General features: G+C 45.8%; 1 protein-coding gene across 1 annotated transcript in view; it reads left to right on the top strand.

The window, feature by feature from the left end:
• NHS (NHS actin remodeling regulator) overlaps positions 1–14708 on the top strand; it is a 263661-nt gene that overhangs the window by 229140 nt on the left and 19813 nt on the right. Inside the window, exons 2-3 of the mRNA XM_086609169.1 lie at positions 11211–11363; positions 13773–13906. Coding sequence (XP_086465295.1) covers positions 11211–11363; positions 13773–13906 — 287 coding nt within the window. The remainder of the gene's footprint in view (positions 1–11210; positions 11364–13772; positions 13907–14708) is intronic.

Genomic DNA, 14708 nt, shown 5'->3' with positions numbered 1-14708 from the left:
TCAAGTACAACAGTTGGGAGGCTGGGGCCAAAAGGAACATCTGAGAGGGCTGGTGATATTGGTCTTAGGTATTCACTGAGTTTGAGGAAGAGTTTTATTGGAAGGACCCAGGAGGAGCTACACAGTGAACTGGTTATATCTTGAACTGCACCCCTGTGCCCAGACAACCCTGGGCCATCATCAGGGTGGCACGGGAGTAACCTCCTGGAGTCATGCACCTGGTTTTTGTTGCCTGACCCAAGAAACAAGCTGCCTTGCCATTATGGAGAGGAAGCTTCATGGGGCAGGCATGACCTCAAAAGCAATTAGAGACTCGAGACAGAGCGAGGTCTCTCAGTCCCTCTGCAGGAAAGGGCTGATGGAGATGCAGGAGCAGGAAGAATATTTCCCCAGGGGAAGAAAAAAGAGTTGCCTTTGGTCCCTCTGAGATGATTGACTTTCTGTCTTCCCCCGACTGCCTGTGAGTAATTCGAAGGAACACATGTAGCAATAGTAGCATAGTATTTACTGAATATAATTGGAAGAAACTGTTGCTACTTACCTTAACTTGCAGTTCAGCAGCATTCAGGGCATCTAGCCAAGCATGCTGAAAAAGACAAATGGGGAGGAAGAAGTGTGAAATATGAGCAACCATCTCTACTCTTAACACATGGCTTGTTGTTTCTGACTTTTGGGGGTTTGATTTCTCAGCCTATGTGCGGTGCCATTGTAACGGAAGAGGGGCCCTGCTGGTTCATTTTCTGTGTAGATTCTTCAGTCTTGTTTTTTGCTTGGGAGCAGCTTCTGACCTCAGCTACTGGCTTCCCCATGCAGTTTGCTGAAGGCAAGAGGGTCAAATTCATGCCAGAGAGGAAAGTCATTCCCAGAAAAACATCCCCAACACTTTTATACTAGATACAAAATGTAACCTGTGTCTTTGGTTTGGGTTCACTCTTCACATTTCATAGTATTTTTCTGCTGTAGCATATGCGTTGCCCTTCCAACACAGTAAGTTCGTCGTTACCCATGGGGAGCCACATCGGGGACTAACCAGATTAAGCAGTGGAACTATAGGGCTTTTTTTTCTTATAGGTTATCATCTTGAATGAAGTGTAGGTCAATAGTAAACAAAACGCTATCACCCACCGATGCCCTTCTGATGCCCTGCGTAAAATAAGTTGGTGCCTTCAATCCGCCATCCAAGAGACAAGTGTGTGTATCACAGCACCGCTGGCGTAACTGATGCTAAATGCCACTTCTGAGAGCGGAATGGAGAAGGCACTGAGATTGATGGACACTCACTCTTACAGCTTTGATGAAAGGTTGTAGTTTATGAAAGTTTCAAGGAAAACAGAAATATGTTTGCTGTACTTGCAATAAGCCATCTGAATCTTGTCTTCCAACACGCTAAACTCAGCATATTCTGTTTTGTGTCATCTTCCAGTGCGCTTTTTCAAGGCTCCCGGTGTTTTACAGCTGGGCTGCATGTTCATGAACGTGGAGAGATTGTTTGTATCATGGATGCTGATGTGGAAATAGGTACTCCAATGTGCAAACCTCTGCTCTTCTTCAAAAGAGGATCCTCAGCATAGACTCAAAAGGCTATTACTGGAAATGACCCTTTTAGATATAAATGTTCAGATAGAAATATGCGGGGGAGTTGAATGTTTTGAGTAGGAGAATAGGTGAGATACGTTCAAACCAGTGCCAAAACACTGTTTGACCTACCTCAAAAATGTCTGTAGGCTGGGGAATGTGAAGGTGTTTTTTTCACAAGATCCTGAAGGTAAGCATTAACCAAGACAAGTAGAATAGTAAATGAATTTTGTAAAGCTTTGTTCTTGAGTTCTGGCATGTGAAATCAGGGTGACTGATCTGAGAGCAACATCACAGTGAACAGCACACTTCTGTGTGATAAAAGGGAAAGCGTTACAGTGACCTGTTGGAGCAACTCGGGCAAGCTTAGTAGTGATTTGGGCTGAGTCAGTACAGGAGAAAAATAGTAGAGCAGTGAGGGAGAATTGCAAAGAATGTCTAAAAGCGTGCTTACAAAGTGTTTTATAGAGACCACACACTACAGTGCCGGAGATAAGAGACTTTATCTTGCTGTGTGTTGAGAGTGGGAGTAATGTGAAGGGTCAATATGGGAAGAAATCTGTGTTGACAAGCACTGAAGGTGCGTCAGATTGAAAGACGTGCTTTCAACTAATTAAGCATGTAGGATTGAAAGGGCTCTCTTGAGACATCCATTTCAGTTATATGCTCTGAAGTGTGTGTACACAAAAGCACATATGTGTGCATGTGTGTGATGTCCTATCATCCCTGCTGTAACAATCCATCCTTACCATTAGATCCAGTAACCTTAAACTAGTTTGGTTTGGGTTTTTTCTTTAACACTGTTTATGCCTTCACTATTTTGCTGGCTAATTAACTTTATGTTTTCTCATGGAGCATGGTAGCAAACTGAAAGGAAAATGGACTCATTCTGCAGAATAGTTGACCTAACGGCAACCTTAAGCTTGCCAGGCAGGACTTACGTGCTGTCTGCCGCCTTTACCATTGCCCTGCAGGCAACACCAATGCTGCTTTTTGTATCTTCCACTCACTTAGCTGGGGCATGAGTCACTTCCCAGCTGGGTTGTGGTCTCTGAAGATGTACAGTTAGATTAAATGTTTAATTTTATGCATACACATACACAACTGGGAAAACTTTCATCTAGTCATATGTCTTCAGCTGCCCTGGGAGTAAAGCCCGACCTTATTGGTGGTTTTCTTTTTTGCTTACTAACCTCTTTTCCCTGATGGGCTTCCTGCTATCTCTGACTGAACAAGGACCATAGAAACACTATGGCTACACATACATTATTGAACATTTCAGATGTTTATTAATAGATAAGTACATTGCACTCCTTCCAGTGCTTTCTGTCACCATCTATTAGAAGAAATGTGCACTGGGGGGGATTCCTTTGCTGCAGAGCTGGGTGTGATGGGGTGGGGGTGTATGCACAATTGCACATATTCATGGATATGTATAATACATAGACACATGCACCTAAAATAAAAATGCCGTTCACCTCTCATGGGTGAGAAGGGCAACTCCATTAATGAAACCCTCCAGCAGAAACCTGCTGTCTATGACTATGTTTGCCGCTATTTCGTAGCTGAGAGCACAAAGCTATTTCTCTCCCAGCCACTCTTGGAGGCCGTGTAAAACACAGACAGGAGAACAGGAATAAAAGGAGAGGAAGAATTTGCTGGCTAGAGAAAATTCACAGGAATGAAGGCTTGAACATATAAAATATTGTGTATTTCTGAGAGGTTATTGTCTATCCTGCAGTGATAGCTTTGAAATGTTTTGAAATACCACATCCCATTCTGGCTGCCGTAACTTATTGGACAGAGCTAGGGAAAGCAGTTAAAAGTATGTTCAAACACCACCAGCAGTGATTGAAAGCAGCAAAGCCAAGAATGGGATTAGCATGTGGTACTCTTCACATAAGTGCATATTGCCTAACAGCCTAATCTTCTTACGTGTATAAGAAGCACACACTTCCCAGCCCTCTTGAATTACGTCTGTTGTTGTGCCAGTTAACTGAATACCAGGTAAATGCAAAATTCAAGGATCTGCACATGGAAATGACATCCAAATCATATGCTTTCCAGTATTTTAATCTTTCTAGATAACTGAACACCGAATATGGATAGAGTTTTGTCCACTTGTTCATTTTTCTCCTGAATAGCTGTTATTTCCATATGTGTGGCATAATGGGAGGCAGAGAAATGTCGCAGGGATGTGCTAAGAAACCTTGGTTGAAACGTGAGAAGTTTCACCGTATTGGCAAGAAATAAAACACTACAAAGAGCATAAAAGATCATGGTCTTTCTCAACAGTTTCTGCTGCAGGTGAGGTTTCTGCCTTTTTGCTTGAGTTTGAAAAATATACTAAATTGCCCGTCCATGAGCACAGAACAGAATAATAATTGTGCTCATGTTGTTGCCCACATGTAACTAAAGACTTCACTTGTTTTGTCAGGTCTCCCCTCCTGTTTGTCTGGAGGGCAGCTGCAGCCCGTGCAGACACAGTCGCACTGGGTTTGATTTGCACGCACAAGTGCCGGTGGCAGGGCAGATGTGGTGATCCAGGCTTCAGGTCCAGACTGGTCACCTAAACCATGTCTCAGGGCCTGTGCCACTGGAGTCTGCTCCTCACATCCATCCTGGACTCAAGTTGCACGGCACAAAAAATTCTCAGAAATCATTTGGATTTCTGCCCTAATAACAGCAATAATAAGATACAATGATGTGCAAAGGCATTACAAACCAGGTTTTCCAGTGTGGGCTCCAGAGAGAAGTAACCAAGGAGCAGACCACCTGAAATGGGGCTTCAGTCACCCACAGCCCTGTGACAGTGGGTGCTGCGAGGACTGAAAGGGAAATGTCTTCACTGAATGGTGCCCTCACGAACATCAGAGTACACCAGGAAAGCAGGAACAAAAGATGCGACCAAAGATAGGGAAGTCCCATCCAGATCCTGAACAAATCCCAAAGATGCACAAGAGTGGTGAGGAAAAGGAGATGGGAGTTTTGGCATGAAGTTTTCTGTTTCACTGAGAGTTGAGAACCTTATCTTGCTTGAGAAGCATGCTTAGAAAGCCCTGTCAAGGCCTAAGTAGGACCTGCCTCAGCTCTCACATCTCCTGGGGAAGCTGGACTGCAGACCGCTGCCCAGAGGAGAGGAGGAAAGGAAATCACAGGCAGGGTCCTCAGCAGCCCCCCACAGTGCCGAGGGGCCAGAGTGCCTGCCCTGTTCCCTTCATGTGATGTTGCCCCCTGGCAAAAGCGCTTCAGAAAAGAAAGTCGTCACTATTAGTTGTTGCTCTGGCTCTGACATGGACAGAAACTATCGCTTCCCCTTGGTGGAGAAAGAGCATGGCATCCTGCCCCTGCCGGGGTCAACAGGGTTCCCGAGGGCACCAGGGTACGTCTGAGTTTCTGGCTCCAGTCACTTCAGACTTTTTGTCTAGGAGCATGAGGGAAGCTGTGTGCGTGCCCGTGCTTGTAGGTATAGTCGCTGAAGTTATGGTGAGGTTGCTGTTGCTCAGCTGGGTGATTGACATGCTGAAGAGCTAATAGCCTTATTTGCAAGAAACAGCAGCCCCACCAACACACTCCCTTTGCACAGGCATTTTTCAGCCCTTAATAAAGATGGAACATGAAGGTGGCTGATCCAAACAGCTCTTTGTGGTTCCAGTTGGTGGGATTTGCCATTGGCACATAGATCAAGACTGGGGGAAATGTCTGGATATCTGCATGGCTGGAAGCAGGCATGACTGTAGAAAACAGCGATTGTCCCACCTCCTAGGAGCTCTGGGCTCCTGTGTCTCCGCTGGGTAAGCCCCGGCACCCTCCATGCCATCACTGTGAAGCAGTGGCCGCAGAGGGAGCTGCTTTGAAAGTACCGAGCTTGCTGGTGCACTGCACAAAATGTGGGACACGTACAGTGGAGAAGCAACTGTAGATTTTCACTTGCCTTGTAGGCTTAAACCCCCCGGGTGTTACAGCAGAGACATGAGTGCTTGGGGGGAGCATACATTCGAGACATTCAGGGCTAGAAATAAAATTCACTCAGACTCAGCATTTGCCTCAATGAAACATTTATGCACTAAAATGCATGATGAAGTTGGATGTGTTGCCAGACTGCCTAGTCTTTGAGATAATCTAGTCTTCCTCAAAATTAATCTTCTTGTGATGTTTTGCACACAAACTTCGCAGTAACTCACTGCTGACTGGAGCAATAGGTGCGGAAGAGCTTGATCAGGTTGAACCCTGCTGCTGCTGGCGTAGGACTATTTATGCCAAGCTGCGTGAACATACAGCTTTCTTAATATATATTGAATTTCGCAAGAAAAAAATTCCATCATTTTTACCTGAAATGGCTAGGAAAAATGGCATTTGCTAAAAAGACAGGCCAACCATCTTACCACTGGAGGAGAAGGGCTTCACAAGCAGATCCTGGCACAGTTCTGCTGACCATGGCAGCCTTTGAGAGCATCTCACATTCCCATAGTGCAGCAGGGAGAAATAGTGGGTGCGTGTCGGGTGCACAGCCCCAGCTCCTCTGCCTCCCGCCAAGCGCCTGGGTCGTTAGAGCCTCTCATAAGAGCAACCAAGCTCTGGAATAGGCTTATTCGTTAGCCTGATCCTTTTTAATTGTGGTTTTTGTCTTTTGGAATCCAGATACTTAAATCAGGATTTGGCGGCCTCTGTTTCCCCCTCACTTGTGCAGGAGTTCAGGGCACGACAGCTCTGGGCTCTGTCCCTTAGCACAGAGGCACCTTCCTTGCTCACCGCTCAGATCCTCTCCAGGCTCTGCTCTTTTTCACACCTTACACCAAACCATGTTTTCTCTTTAAACCAAGAAGCGTAGGAAAATGTTTTTTTTCCCCCCTGACACCTAATGACAACTATAATACAGAAAGAAATAATAGAAAGTTGAGAAACAGAAGGAACTGGGGCGGAGGGAGGCAAGCGTCTAGAGAAGCAGACGGAGTTGAGGGGAGGGAAATCCCTGGATCTATCAAATAAATAGAGCAGAAATCTTTCTTGCTTGGCCTTTGTGGTGTTATTTTTAGAATACCCATGCCTGAGTGCACTAAAGCCACACAACCTTCAAGCATCCACATCCAGCTCTGCTACGGCAGGATCCTTTTTCTGCTTTGCTAAGGGAGGGAGGGAGAGTGAACCAGAGGATGTGAAGACAAGCAGGGTCTATAAATGATAAACATGATCAACTTCGATAAAACAGCTATTTGGAAACCTTCAAAAATCTTCTCATGAGAACAGCTATTAATGTATGTCTGTTTGACATTGGTTGTCAGGAAACCAGCCAACGTTAATGGATCCACAGAATGTAATGGAGAATCCATGTAAATAGTCTCTTGTGGTTTGTCATCCAACAAGACAAAAAAAAACCAATTACTTTAACTCAGGAATGAAATGAACATGATAGTTTATATGATTCACTTGTATATTCTAAATTGATCAGAGCGCACACTAAAAGTATATTAACAATCTATGTCTGATGCCTGAAGCGCACCGTTTCCTATATCTGTACAGGCTTTTCTTCTCATTCAGTTTGGTGTCCAGCTGTTAATAATTTAAAGACTGTGGCTTTACAATTCCTGTATTGCTTTATTTATTATGCGTGTTATGATGATGCTGAGAGGCTACAGCCACGCGCAGGCTCGGCGTTGTAAAAACAGCCTGCAGTGTAAAACACTGAGTGAAAGGAAGCACTAGCTGGAAGAGATACCTTATCCCCATTTTACAGAACTGAGGCATAGGGAGTGTTAATATTGAACCCAGGCTCTTAGCAGAAGTATTTGATGAAGCTTTGAATGAACAAGTCTTCTAGATCTCAGCTCAGCGATCTTTTAATTACCTCGACACAGGGTTGGCTTTTTTTCTTTTGGTGGAGGTAAAGGATTCAACCGTGTGCAGAAAAATAGATGTTCAGTGGTCCTGATGGCTCACGATCCTCTCCTGCAGTTGCATCCTGTGGCTCCAGCTCCCAGGCACACATGCCCAAAGAGCAAGGGCCAGGAGAGATGCCATTGCAGAAGTACAGACAATGCACAAAGGACACGAAAGAACATGTGCAAAGGACAACGTGCAAGGGATGAAGTGGAAGCGGGCCCCTCTTTTAGCAGGCAATCACATCTTCTGAAGGATTACTCCCCTTCAGAAATGATGTACACTCACTCGTTTACTAGGGAGCTTCTTCCCTCTCTTTTCTCTTTCCAGGAGGTTTTTCCAGAACTTCACTGCTCTGAGGTTGGGATGCTGTTCTTCAGACATCCAGCCTAATTGCATTTGTGGCGTGTTTATACTTATTTGTCCTTGGGCCAGCATTGTCCTCTACCCTACTCAATGCTTCTCTCTCCCTCTGAGCTTCTCCCCCACTGCAGGCTGAGAACATTCATCCCTCGCAGCTTTTTTGCCAGCTCTTTTAGTTTCTATTCTGGACCGCCTAGAAAATCCACTCCAGCTTTTGAGTGTTTTAAAGGACTGTTCAGTTCAGTGCATATTGTGCGATATTTCTGCTTTCTTGGTGTCAGTGGGGCATATTCCCTGACATGGCGAATTGGAGTTCGTGCAGGGAAAGGCGAGGAGATACGGATGTGCGCTGGCTGGGGCCACGGCACAGGGTACTGTAAGCTTCTTAGTGCCCTATCAGTTGAAGATAAGAAATGTATCTGTGCTTTATTTTTCTTCTGGTACAGCAGTATGCACAGCTCTGCCAGGTTTGCCGGCTAAGAGAGACTTGTTGGATGGCTAAGAGGTCGTGCTGTTTCATCTGTGAGCAGCAACCTGTGTCTACCACAGCAAGTGTGTAGCAGAATTGTATTAGCTTGGTTTCATTTTTAAGTCTCACGCAAAGTATATTAACCCAACTCCTACTCTTCTTGTTTGTAAAACACTGCTGCCAAAGCCAGAAGAGCTTTCTACAAGTTAAATTTTGCAGTGCAATCTATTCTAGTCTAATGAAATGTCTGAACGTCTCATAAGTAGGTAAAACTTTCCACTCACTTATCGAGCTCTGTCACAGACAACTACTAGAGCTGCAGTCTAGACAGATTTTTTCTGGGAGTGGGAAGGAACTGCTTGCGCCTGCTGTTTCATTAGCCTCCAGGGTACAATTTGTGATCATTAATATCACATATCCTCAGCAATAAAAAGAATGGGTGGGGTATCATTACTATCACTTTCAAATTTTTGTCCTGAGACGAGCTTCCCAAGGAGGCAGTGCGGCTCAGAACAGGATCGGAGCAAGTTACTTTGTGTCTTGGTACTTTGTCTGTAAAATAGACATAGTTCTTCCTTACCCTCTAGGGGTAAAGAAAATATGAAAATCAGCTCATGATAGTGAGATATTCACCTACTGCCGTGGTGACAGACAGACAAACCATCAAAATTCTGCTTGCAATTTGGCAACATTATGTTATTACAATGTTGATAATTTAATTAGTAAATCCTCATGATGAACACCTAGAGGTTGCCGTCATTCATCCTACAAACTTCCCCACTGTCAATCATTTTTTTTCTCATCCTGGTGTTGTTCCTGGCACTGACACCATGGCCAGTTGCACAGAGAAGCACTGCAAATATACTACAAATATACTGTAAACTGAGTGAAACCCCACCTGCAAAAGTCCACTGAGAAGCAAAGCAAGGCTGCCTATTGGGCACAGCATTTGAAGTCCCTTCGGTGGTGCTGAAGCTCTGAGAACCTGAACCAGTAGGTCTATCACCATATTATACCACCACTTCCACCATGATACTTGAAAAGTTTTATGAACTGGGTTTTTTTCCTTATCAAAGAAACTATCTGATAAAGTCTGACAGCATCCCACGTGGCAGCATGGTTCCTGGGTTTCTCCCCTTGTGTCTGCTCCCTCCTTCTTCTTCTCCTACTGTATTTCCCCAGTTCTTTCTCTATACAGAGCACTGGTGTGCCTTCAGCGTGAGTGAATGTTGTTTTGCATTAAAGCAACAGAACCAGAAAGATCAAAGCTTCTCCACCAGAGAGCAGCTGCCTGACATGTTGCACTGACTCCTGCTCAAAAAAGGGCAACTGCTCCTGCGGGTCGAAGAGTGCAAAAGTAGATGGGAGCCCTGAAATGTGCTAGCTTCTTGGCTGGAGGATGTCCTGCCACCAGCCCCTTTTCTCTGGCTTGGTCTCCTTCCCCTCGGTGGTGTTCCACAACAGTGGCATGTCCCTTCTTCTTCTCTTGTGGAAGCAATGAGGGCCGTGCCGGGCAAGGGCTGGGGGCTGCGCTTGCCAGAGTGGTAAAGGCAATGTAAGGGGAGGGTCTGGCCGCAAAATACTCATCATGTCCGTGGGCAAGACAGAGGCTGGAGAAGGGAGCTGGTGCACAGGCTGAGTTGTTAACACAGAATTAACGTGGAGGAGAGCTCTGGCAATCAGCATTGTGTGGGCCTGTGTTGAGATTGAAGCTACCTCTGCTGATGGCAGCTCTTCCAGGCTCTCCTGCCAGAGAGGGAAGATGGGAGGGAGAACAGGGCCAGGGTGTACTGCCCTGCACGACAGAGATGAGGGCAAAGGGGTGGAGCACATGGCCATTGAGGGGACCAACCTGAGGCACGCTGTCAGTCTGGCTCCTCACTGAGAAGGCAACCCCAGGAGGTACCTCCACCACCCTTCCTCCTGTTCATGAGGGAGCCCACCTTCGTCAGGCTGCATTGTCCTGTAAATGCAACAGCTGCAGTAGCTCCTTGGCATTACAAAAGGAGATGACTGGAGAGACTCTTTGTATCAATGCCTGTAGAAGGAGCAAGCCCAGTGCTATAGCTGAGGACGTGCCACGTGCTCTGCTGCTTTATGTGAATTGCGGAGCACAGGCGGGACAAACCTGCTTCACGTGGCCAGCCAGGGCAGAGTGCTGGCATTCCCCATGGCCTTCCTCTCCTGCTTTGGCCCTTGGAAAATTGTCTACTGACTACGCTGAGGTTGGGCACATCTCCCCTGAGTCACGGTGCTCCTGAGAAATTCTCTCAAACCTTTAGTGGACTTGGTTCTTGTAACGTTCAGAAGCAGAGGAACTCTGCTTCTGTAGAGGAACTGCAGTGTTCCTGTCCCTCAGAAGTCCCTGTCTATTAAGGGAACCTCTTTTGATAGGTGACAGTTAAAGTCGCTCAGCAGGGTGGGCAGTTAATGTCAGTCATTACATGCTGGAAGGCAACGAGCCAGCAACCTGTGTCAGAAAGTGGTCGTGCGTAACATGATGTAGTGAAAGAGCATATTGTCAGGAGAATGGATAAATAAGAAACACATTCCTCCCTCTGCCCTTGCTCAAAATGACACTGTGGGAAGGTTGTGTGTTTCTTTGTGTTTTGACTTTGCTGTCTATAAAATGATTATCCCTCTAGTCCATATATTTAACGTCAATACAGTATCATTGCACCTACTTGCCTCCATAGAGCCATACGCGATCTAGCAAAAGGGCATTGTCTAAATGCTAAGCGGTATAACATGGTATGGAAACACGGAGAAGATAATGGTCACTGTTATTTGGTGGGAGGAGAGGTTCTGTAACATCCTCGGCCCTAGCTCTTGGCACTGCTGTTCCAGGCGAGAGCCTTTGCTTTTCAGCTAGGTTGATGTACAAGAGGCTAGGAGTCTTACCTTGCATTCTGTTTTTATCCTACAGCTGTCTCCAACCTGGATGCAGAGAGCAAACTGAGTGTCTATTACCGAGCACCTTGGCATCAGCAAAGAAACATCTTCCTCCCCTCCACCAGACCGCCTTGCGTGGAGGAGCTGCACCACCACGCCAAGCAGCACCTGCGAGCCTTGCGCAGAGGTGAGTACTCATGCACTCTGGTTCCAGCTTTGGCTCCACACATGTGACGCCTCTCCATGGTCCCCTCCAGGCAGCAGCAGGGTGCTCAGGCATAGGTGCAGGGCTGTGGGCACTGGTCTCCACTGGGACTTGGATACTGAGGCTAAGAAATAAAGCTGAAGAAATCCTAGTGGTAGAAAAGGCTTGTGCCCTCTTTGAGTTGTTTATGATTACTAGAGGAGAACTGAAAAGGATTTTTTACTTTTCCATTTTACGTCTTTGTTAATATGTTTTTCTATTCAGTTGGATACATCTGAATTGTAAGTGCATGCAAATTTGTGCTCCAGCCTGAAAGGATGGAGGTACTTACTGAGTGTTTTGACAAGGCCACCTTGTCTCCCTCTGCTAAACAGATGTTAGCTCCAGGACAGATAAGATTTAGGGTCCCAAGGGCTGAAACTGGAGCCCAGGGGTATTACAGAGTCTCCAAGAAACTGAGCAGTCTGCATGGGGTTTCTAAGCACGATACTGGAGGAGACCTGCATCCTTCAAGGGTGGCAGCTGAAAGCCAGGTGATACCCCAGACAGCTTGGAAGGGTCGGGTAGGTGTCCCCTCCCCAGGCCAGGGAACACCTCCTGACATCACCTAATGAACTGGAGACCTTTAGCCTCAAAACCAGGTCACACAACACATGGAGGGAGCGGGAGCAATCGAGGTCATAACCAGGCTCCTCGATTCCTGCCATAAAGGGAATTTACTAGGTGCAAACATCTGGATGGTCCTACAGCAACGTGCTACAGGGAAGGCAAAAGATGGAGAAAGGTCAGTTTTCACTAGGAACCTCACCAAGGGAAAATTCTTACTGGGAAGCAAGTAAAAGTAGGCAAACATGGCTGTCTTCTGTGCCATAAGGAAGGAGAAAATTCATGCAGGTCACCCTTAAAATGTTCAGCAGCAGCCTCCTGTATTGGAAATGTTTTGCACCAATAGCTAACATTGCCTTTCTCGTTTATTATTGTTATCAGGTTATAATAATAATTGATTACTCAGATCTGCAGAGCATCTGTTAGCTGGATGAAACAATCCAATTAATTGCTGCATTTGAACCTCTGTACAGATTTTAGCTCAAGAACGCACCGGGGGTGCAGTATGTCTTCATAGCGCTGCAGGAGCAGTACAGGCGAATCCCAGCGACAGTAGCGTTGGAGTCGAGCAGAAGTTGGCTTTCCTGTTCTTGGCGGCTCTGCTTTGCTACTGTCCCAGGACCACGCTGATCTCCGCCTGCCATCTTGTGGGCAGGAAAACTCCTGACAGCAGCACGGGAAGGCAGCTGTCGGAAAATGCCTCGTCATTTTAAAGTTACACATCTCAGTTTTGGCAACTTTCATTCCTGCGTGTTTAACAGCAGCTGGGCAGGTTCAGCAGACAGCTTGTCATGTGCTGCTTTATCTTATTTTCCAAATAACTGCAAATATTGGAGTAGAATTATAATCTGACATGTAACCTAAACATGTTTATTGTGTCTCAACTATTTCTTCTATCAGATTTTCATTATCTCTTTATCTATTTAACCAAAAGTAATTTGAACGAAATGTTAGATCAGAAAACCGCTATGCTAGTAACAAACATTGTTGGCTAGACCATAGCTATGTGCATCAGGTGACTCCATCATCCCCTTCCAGCAGCACTCCAAGCAGTAATTATCTATCACCTAAAATTAAAGATGGGAAATCCATGAGCATTCCCGCATTTGCATGGAAGGCTTCAGAGACCTAGGACTGACGCTGAAAGAGGACTGAATGTTGTGAGCCCATGATGAAGGAAGATTCCTCTGGGCCTGGAGTGGAGAGATCTTGACTTTTCCAGGGTCATCTCCTCCATGCCAGGACACAGAGCTGCCGCTGCAACAACCTTCATGATGTCAAGCCAGTGCTTAGGACCTGGTGCTGCCATGCAGCCAGGGAAGGAAATCCTACTTGGGGCTGTGTTTCCTTCTTTCCCCTCAGGGAGATATATTTAATATGGTTAGAGTACAGACATTAGTACATCTCGATGTTTCAAGGCAACAGGAGCTGCAGGTTCCCATTGGAATTCAGGCCTCGGGTCCCAAGCACCTAGAAGGTAGCTCCTTTGTCACTTGCAATAAAGGGTATAAATCCCATTTGGGGGGAATTCAGCTTCAGTGCACATGTTGTGTGTTACAACAGGGGTCTGTTGTAAGAGCGTTGCTCTTCCAGAGGCTTGGATGTCTGCTAAGTGCTTGTGCCCTTCATTTACAACAGGGATCATAGGTACTGGTCAGTGAAGACAAGGAGGACCTTCATCTTTGTAGTCCCCGTCTTGTTTGGGTCTCTGTTGTGCTGTTAATAGAGATATTTGTATGTTTTTAACACTCTGAAAGACTCATGTCTTCTTTCTCCTCCAAACAGAACATCGAAGCCGAGGTGATAACAGAGAGCAGAAAGTCCAAGGCCCCATTGCTGTAGTGGCTCCCCCCTTTCCTCCCTTCCCTGCAATCTGCAGTCAAAAGAGGCAAGCGATAAAGGACCGGCACTTCCTACCAGTAAGTCTTTCACTACACTCAAACACGTTATTAGCATTGTGGGACCTAAGTGTGACAGTGCTTCATGAGTGCCACCTGTTCCAAGTCTGTGCAGGTACAACACAGCTGACCTTAAAGACTGTCAGCAGCTCAACTCAGGTCGCAGCTTCCAGCAGCCAGCCTCAGGGTGGACGTTTCCATTGAGAAAACTATTGTTTTCACACGTGGCCAGAACACATACCCACTCATTCACACAGTCCTCCACAGTCCTTCACATTCTCCTCTCCTGCTTTAGGTAGCACTTCCAGGACCTTCCTGGAAGGTTTTGATTAGTTTGACTATTGTGGCTTTTTGGCTGCTTATCTGAATAATTTTGAGGAAAGCATCACCATCACTGTAGGCTTTGAACTGGTTAAATTTGCAGGCCTTATGATTCAACTGAAAGCAGGTATCTTCATGTTAAGGGATGGCATAGAAAAGAGTAGGAAGACAGAAAAGAGAAACAGGGTTACCTGATTCTTATTTATTTATAAGTCATCATCAAAGCTACTGCTATTGTAGGATCATTGAAAGGTAAAGGAGATGTAACCCCACGTTATGGATCAGAACTAGTTACAGGTAATAGTTTGGGTGGTATATTGAACATAAAGCAGTCTTAGTATCAGATGGGGAACAAAGCATTTCTTTTGAAATTGCATACTCGGTGGTGAAAGGCCTGAAACTTTGCTGTGTTTGGAAAACAACCAATGTATTTTAGACATTACTTCCATCTGTGGAACACAAAATAATACTAAATAGTGAGCAACCCTCTGAGTCTCGTATC

This window comes from Tauraco erythrolophus, chromosome 1 (assembly GCF_009769465.1).
Source record: "Tauraco erythrolophus isolate bTauEry1 chromosome 1, bTauEry1.pri, whole genome shotgun sequence".
Classification (NCBI taxonomy): Eukaryota; Metazoa; Chordata; class Aves; order Musophagiformes; family Musophagidae; genus Tauraco; species Tauraco erythrolophus.
This window is presented reverse-complemented; position numbering and strand designations above follow the sequence as displayed.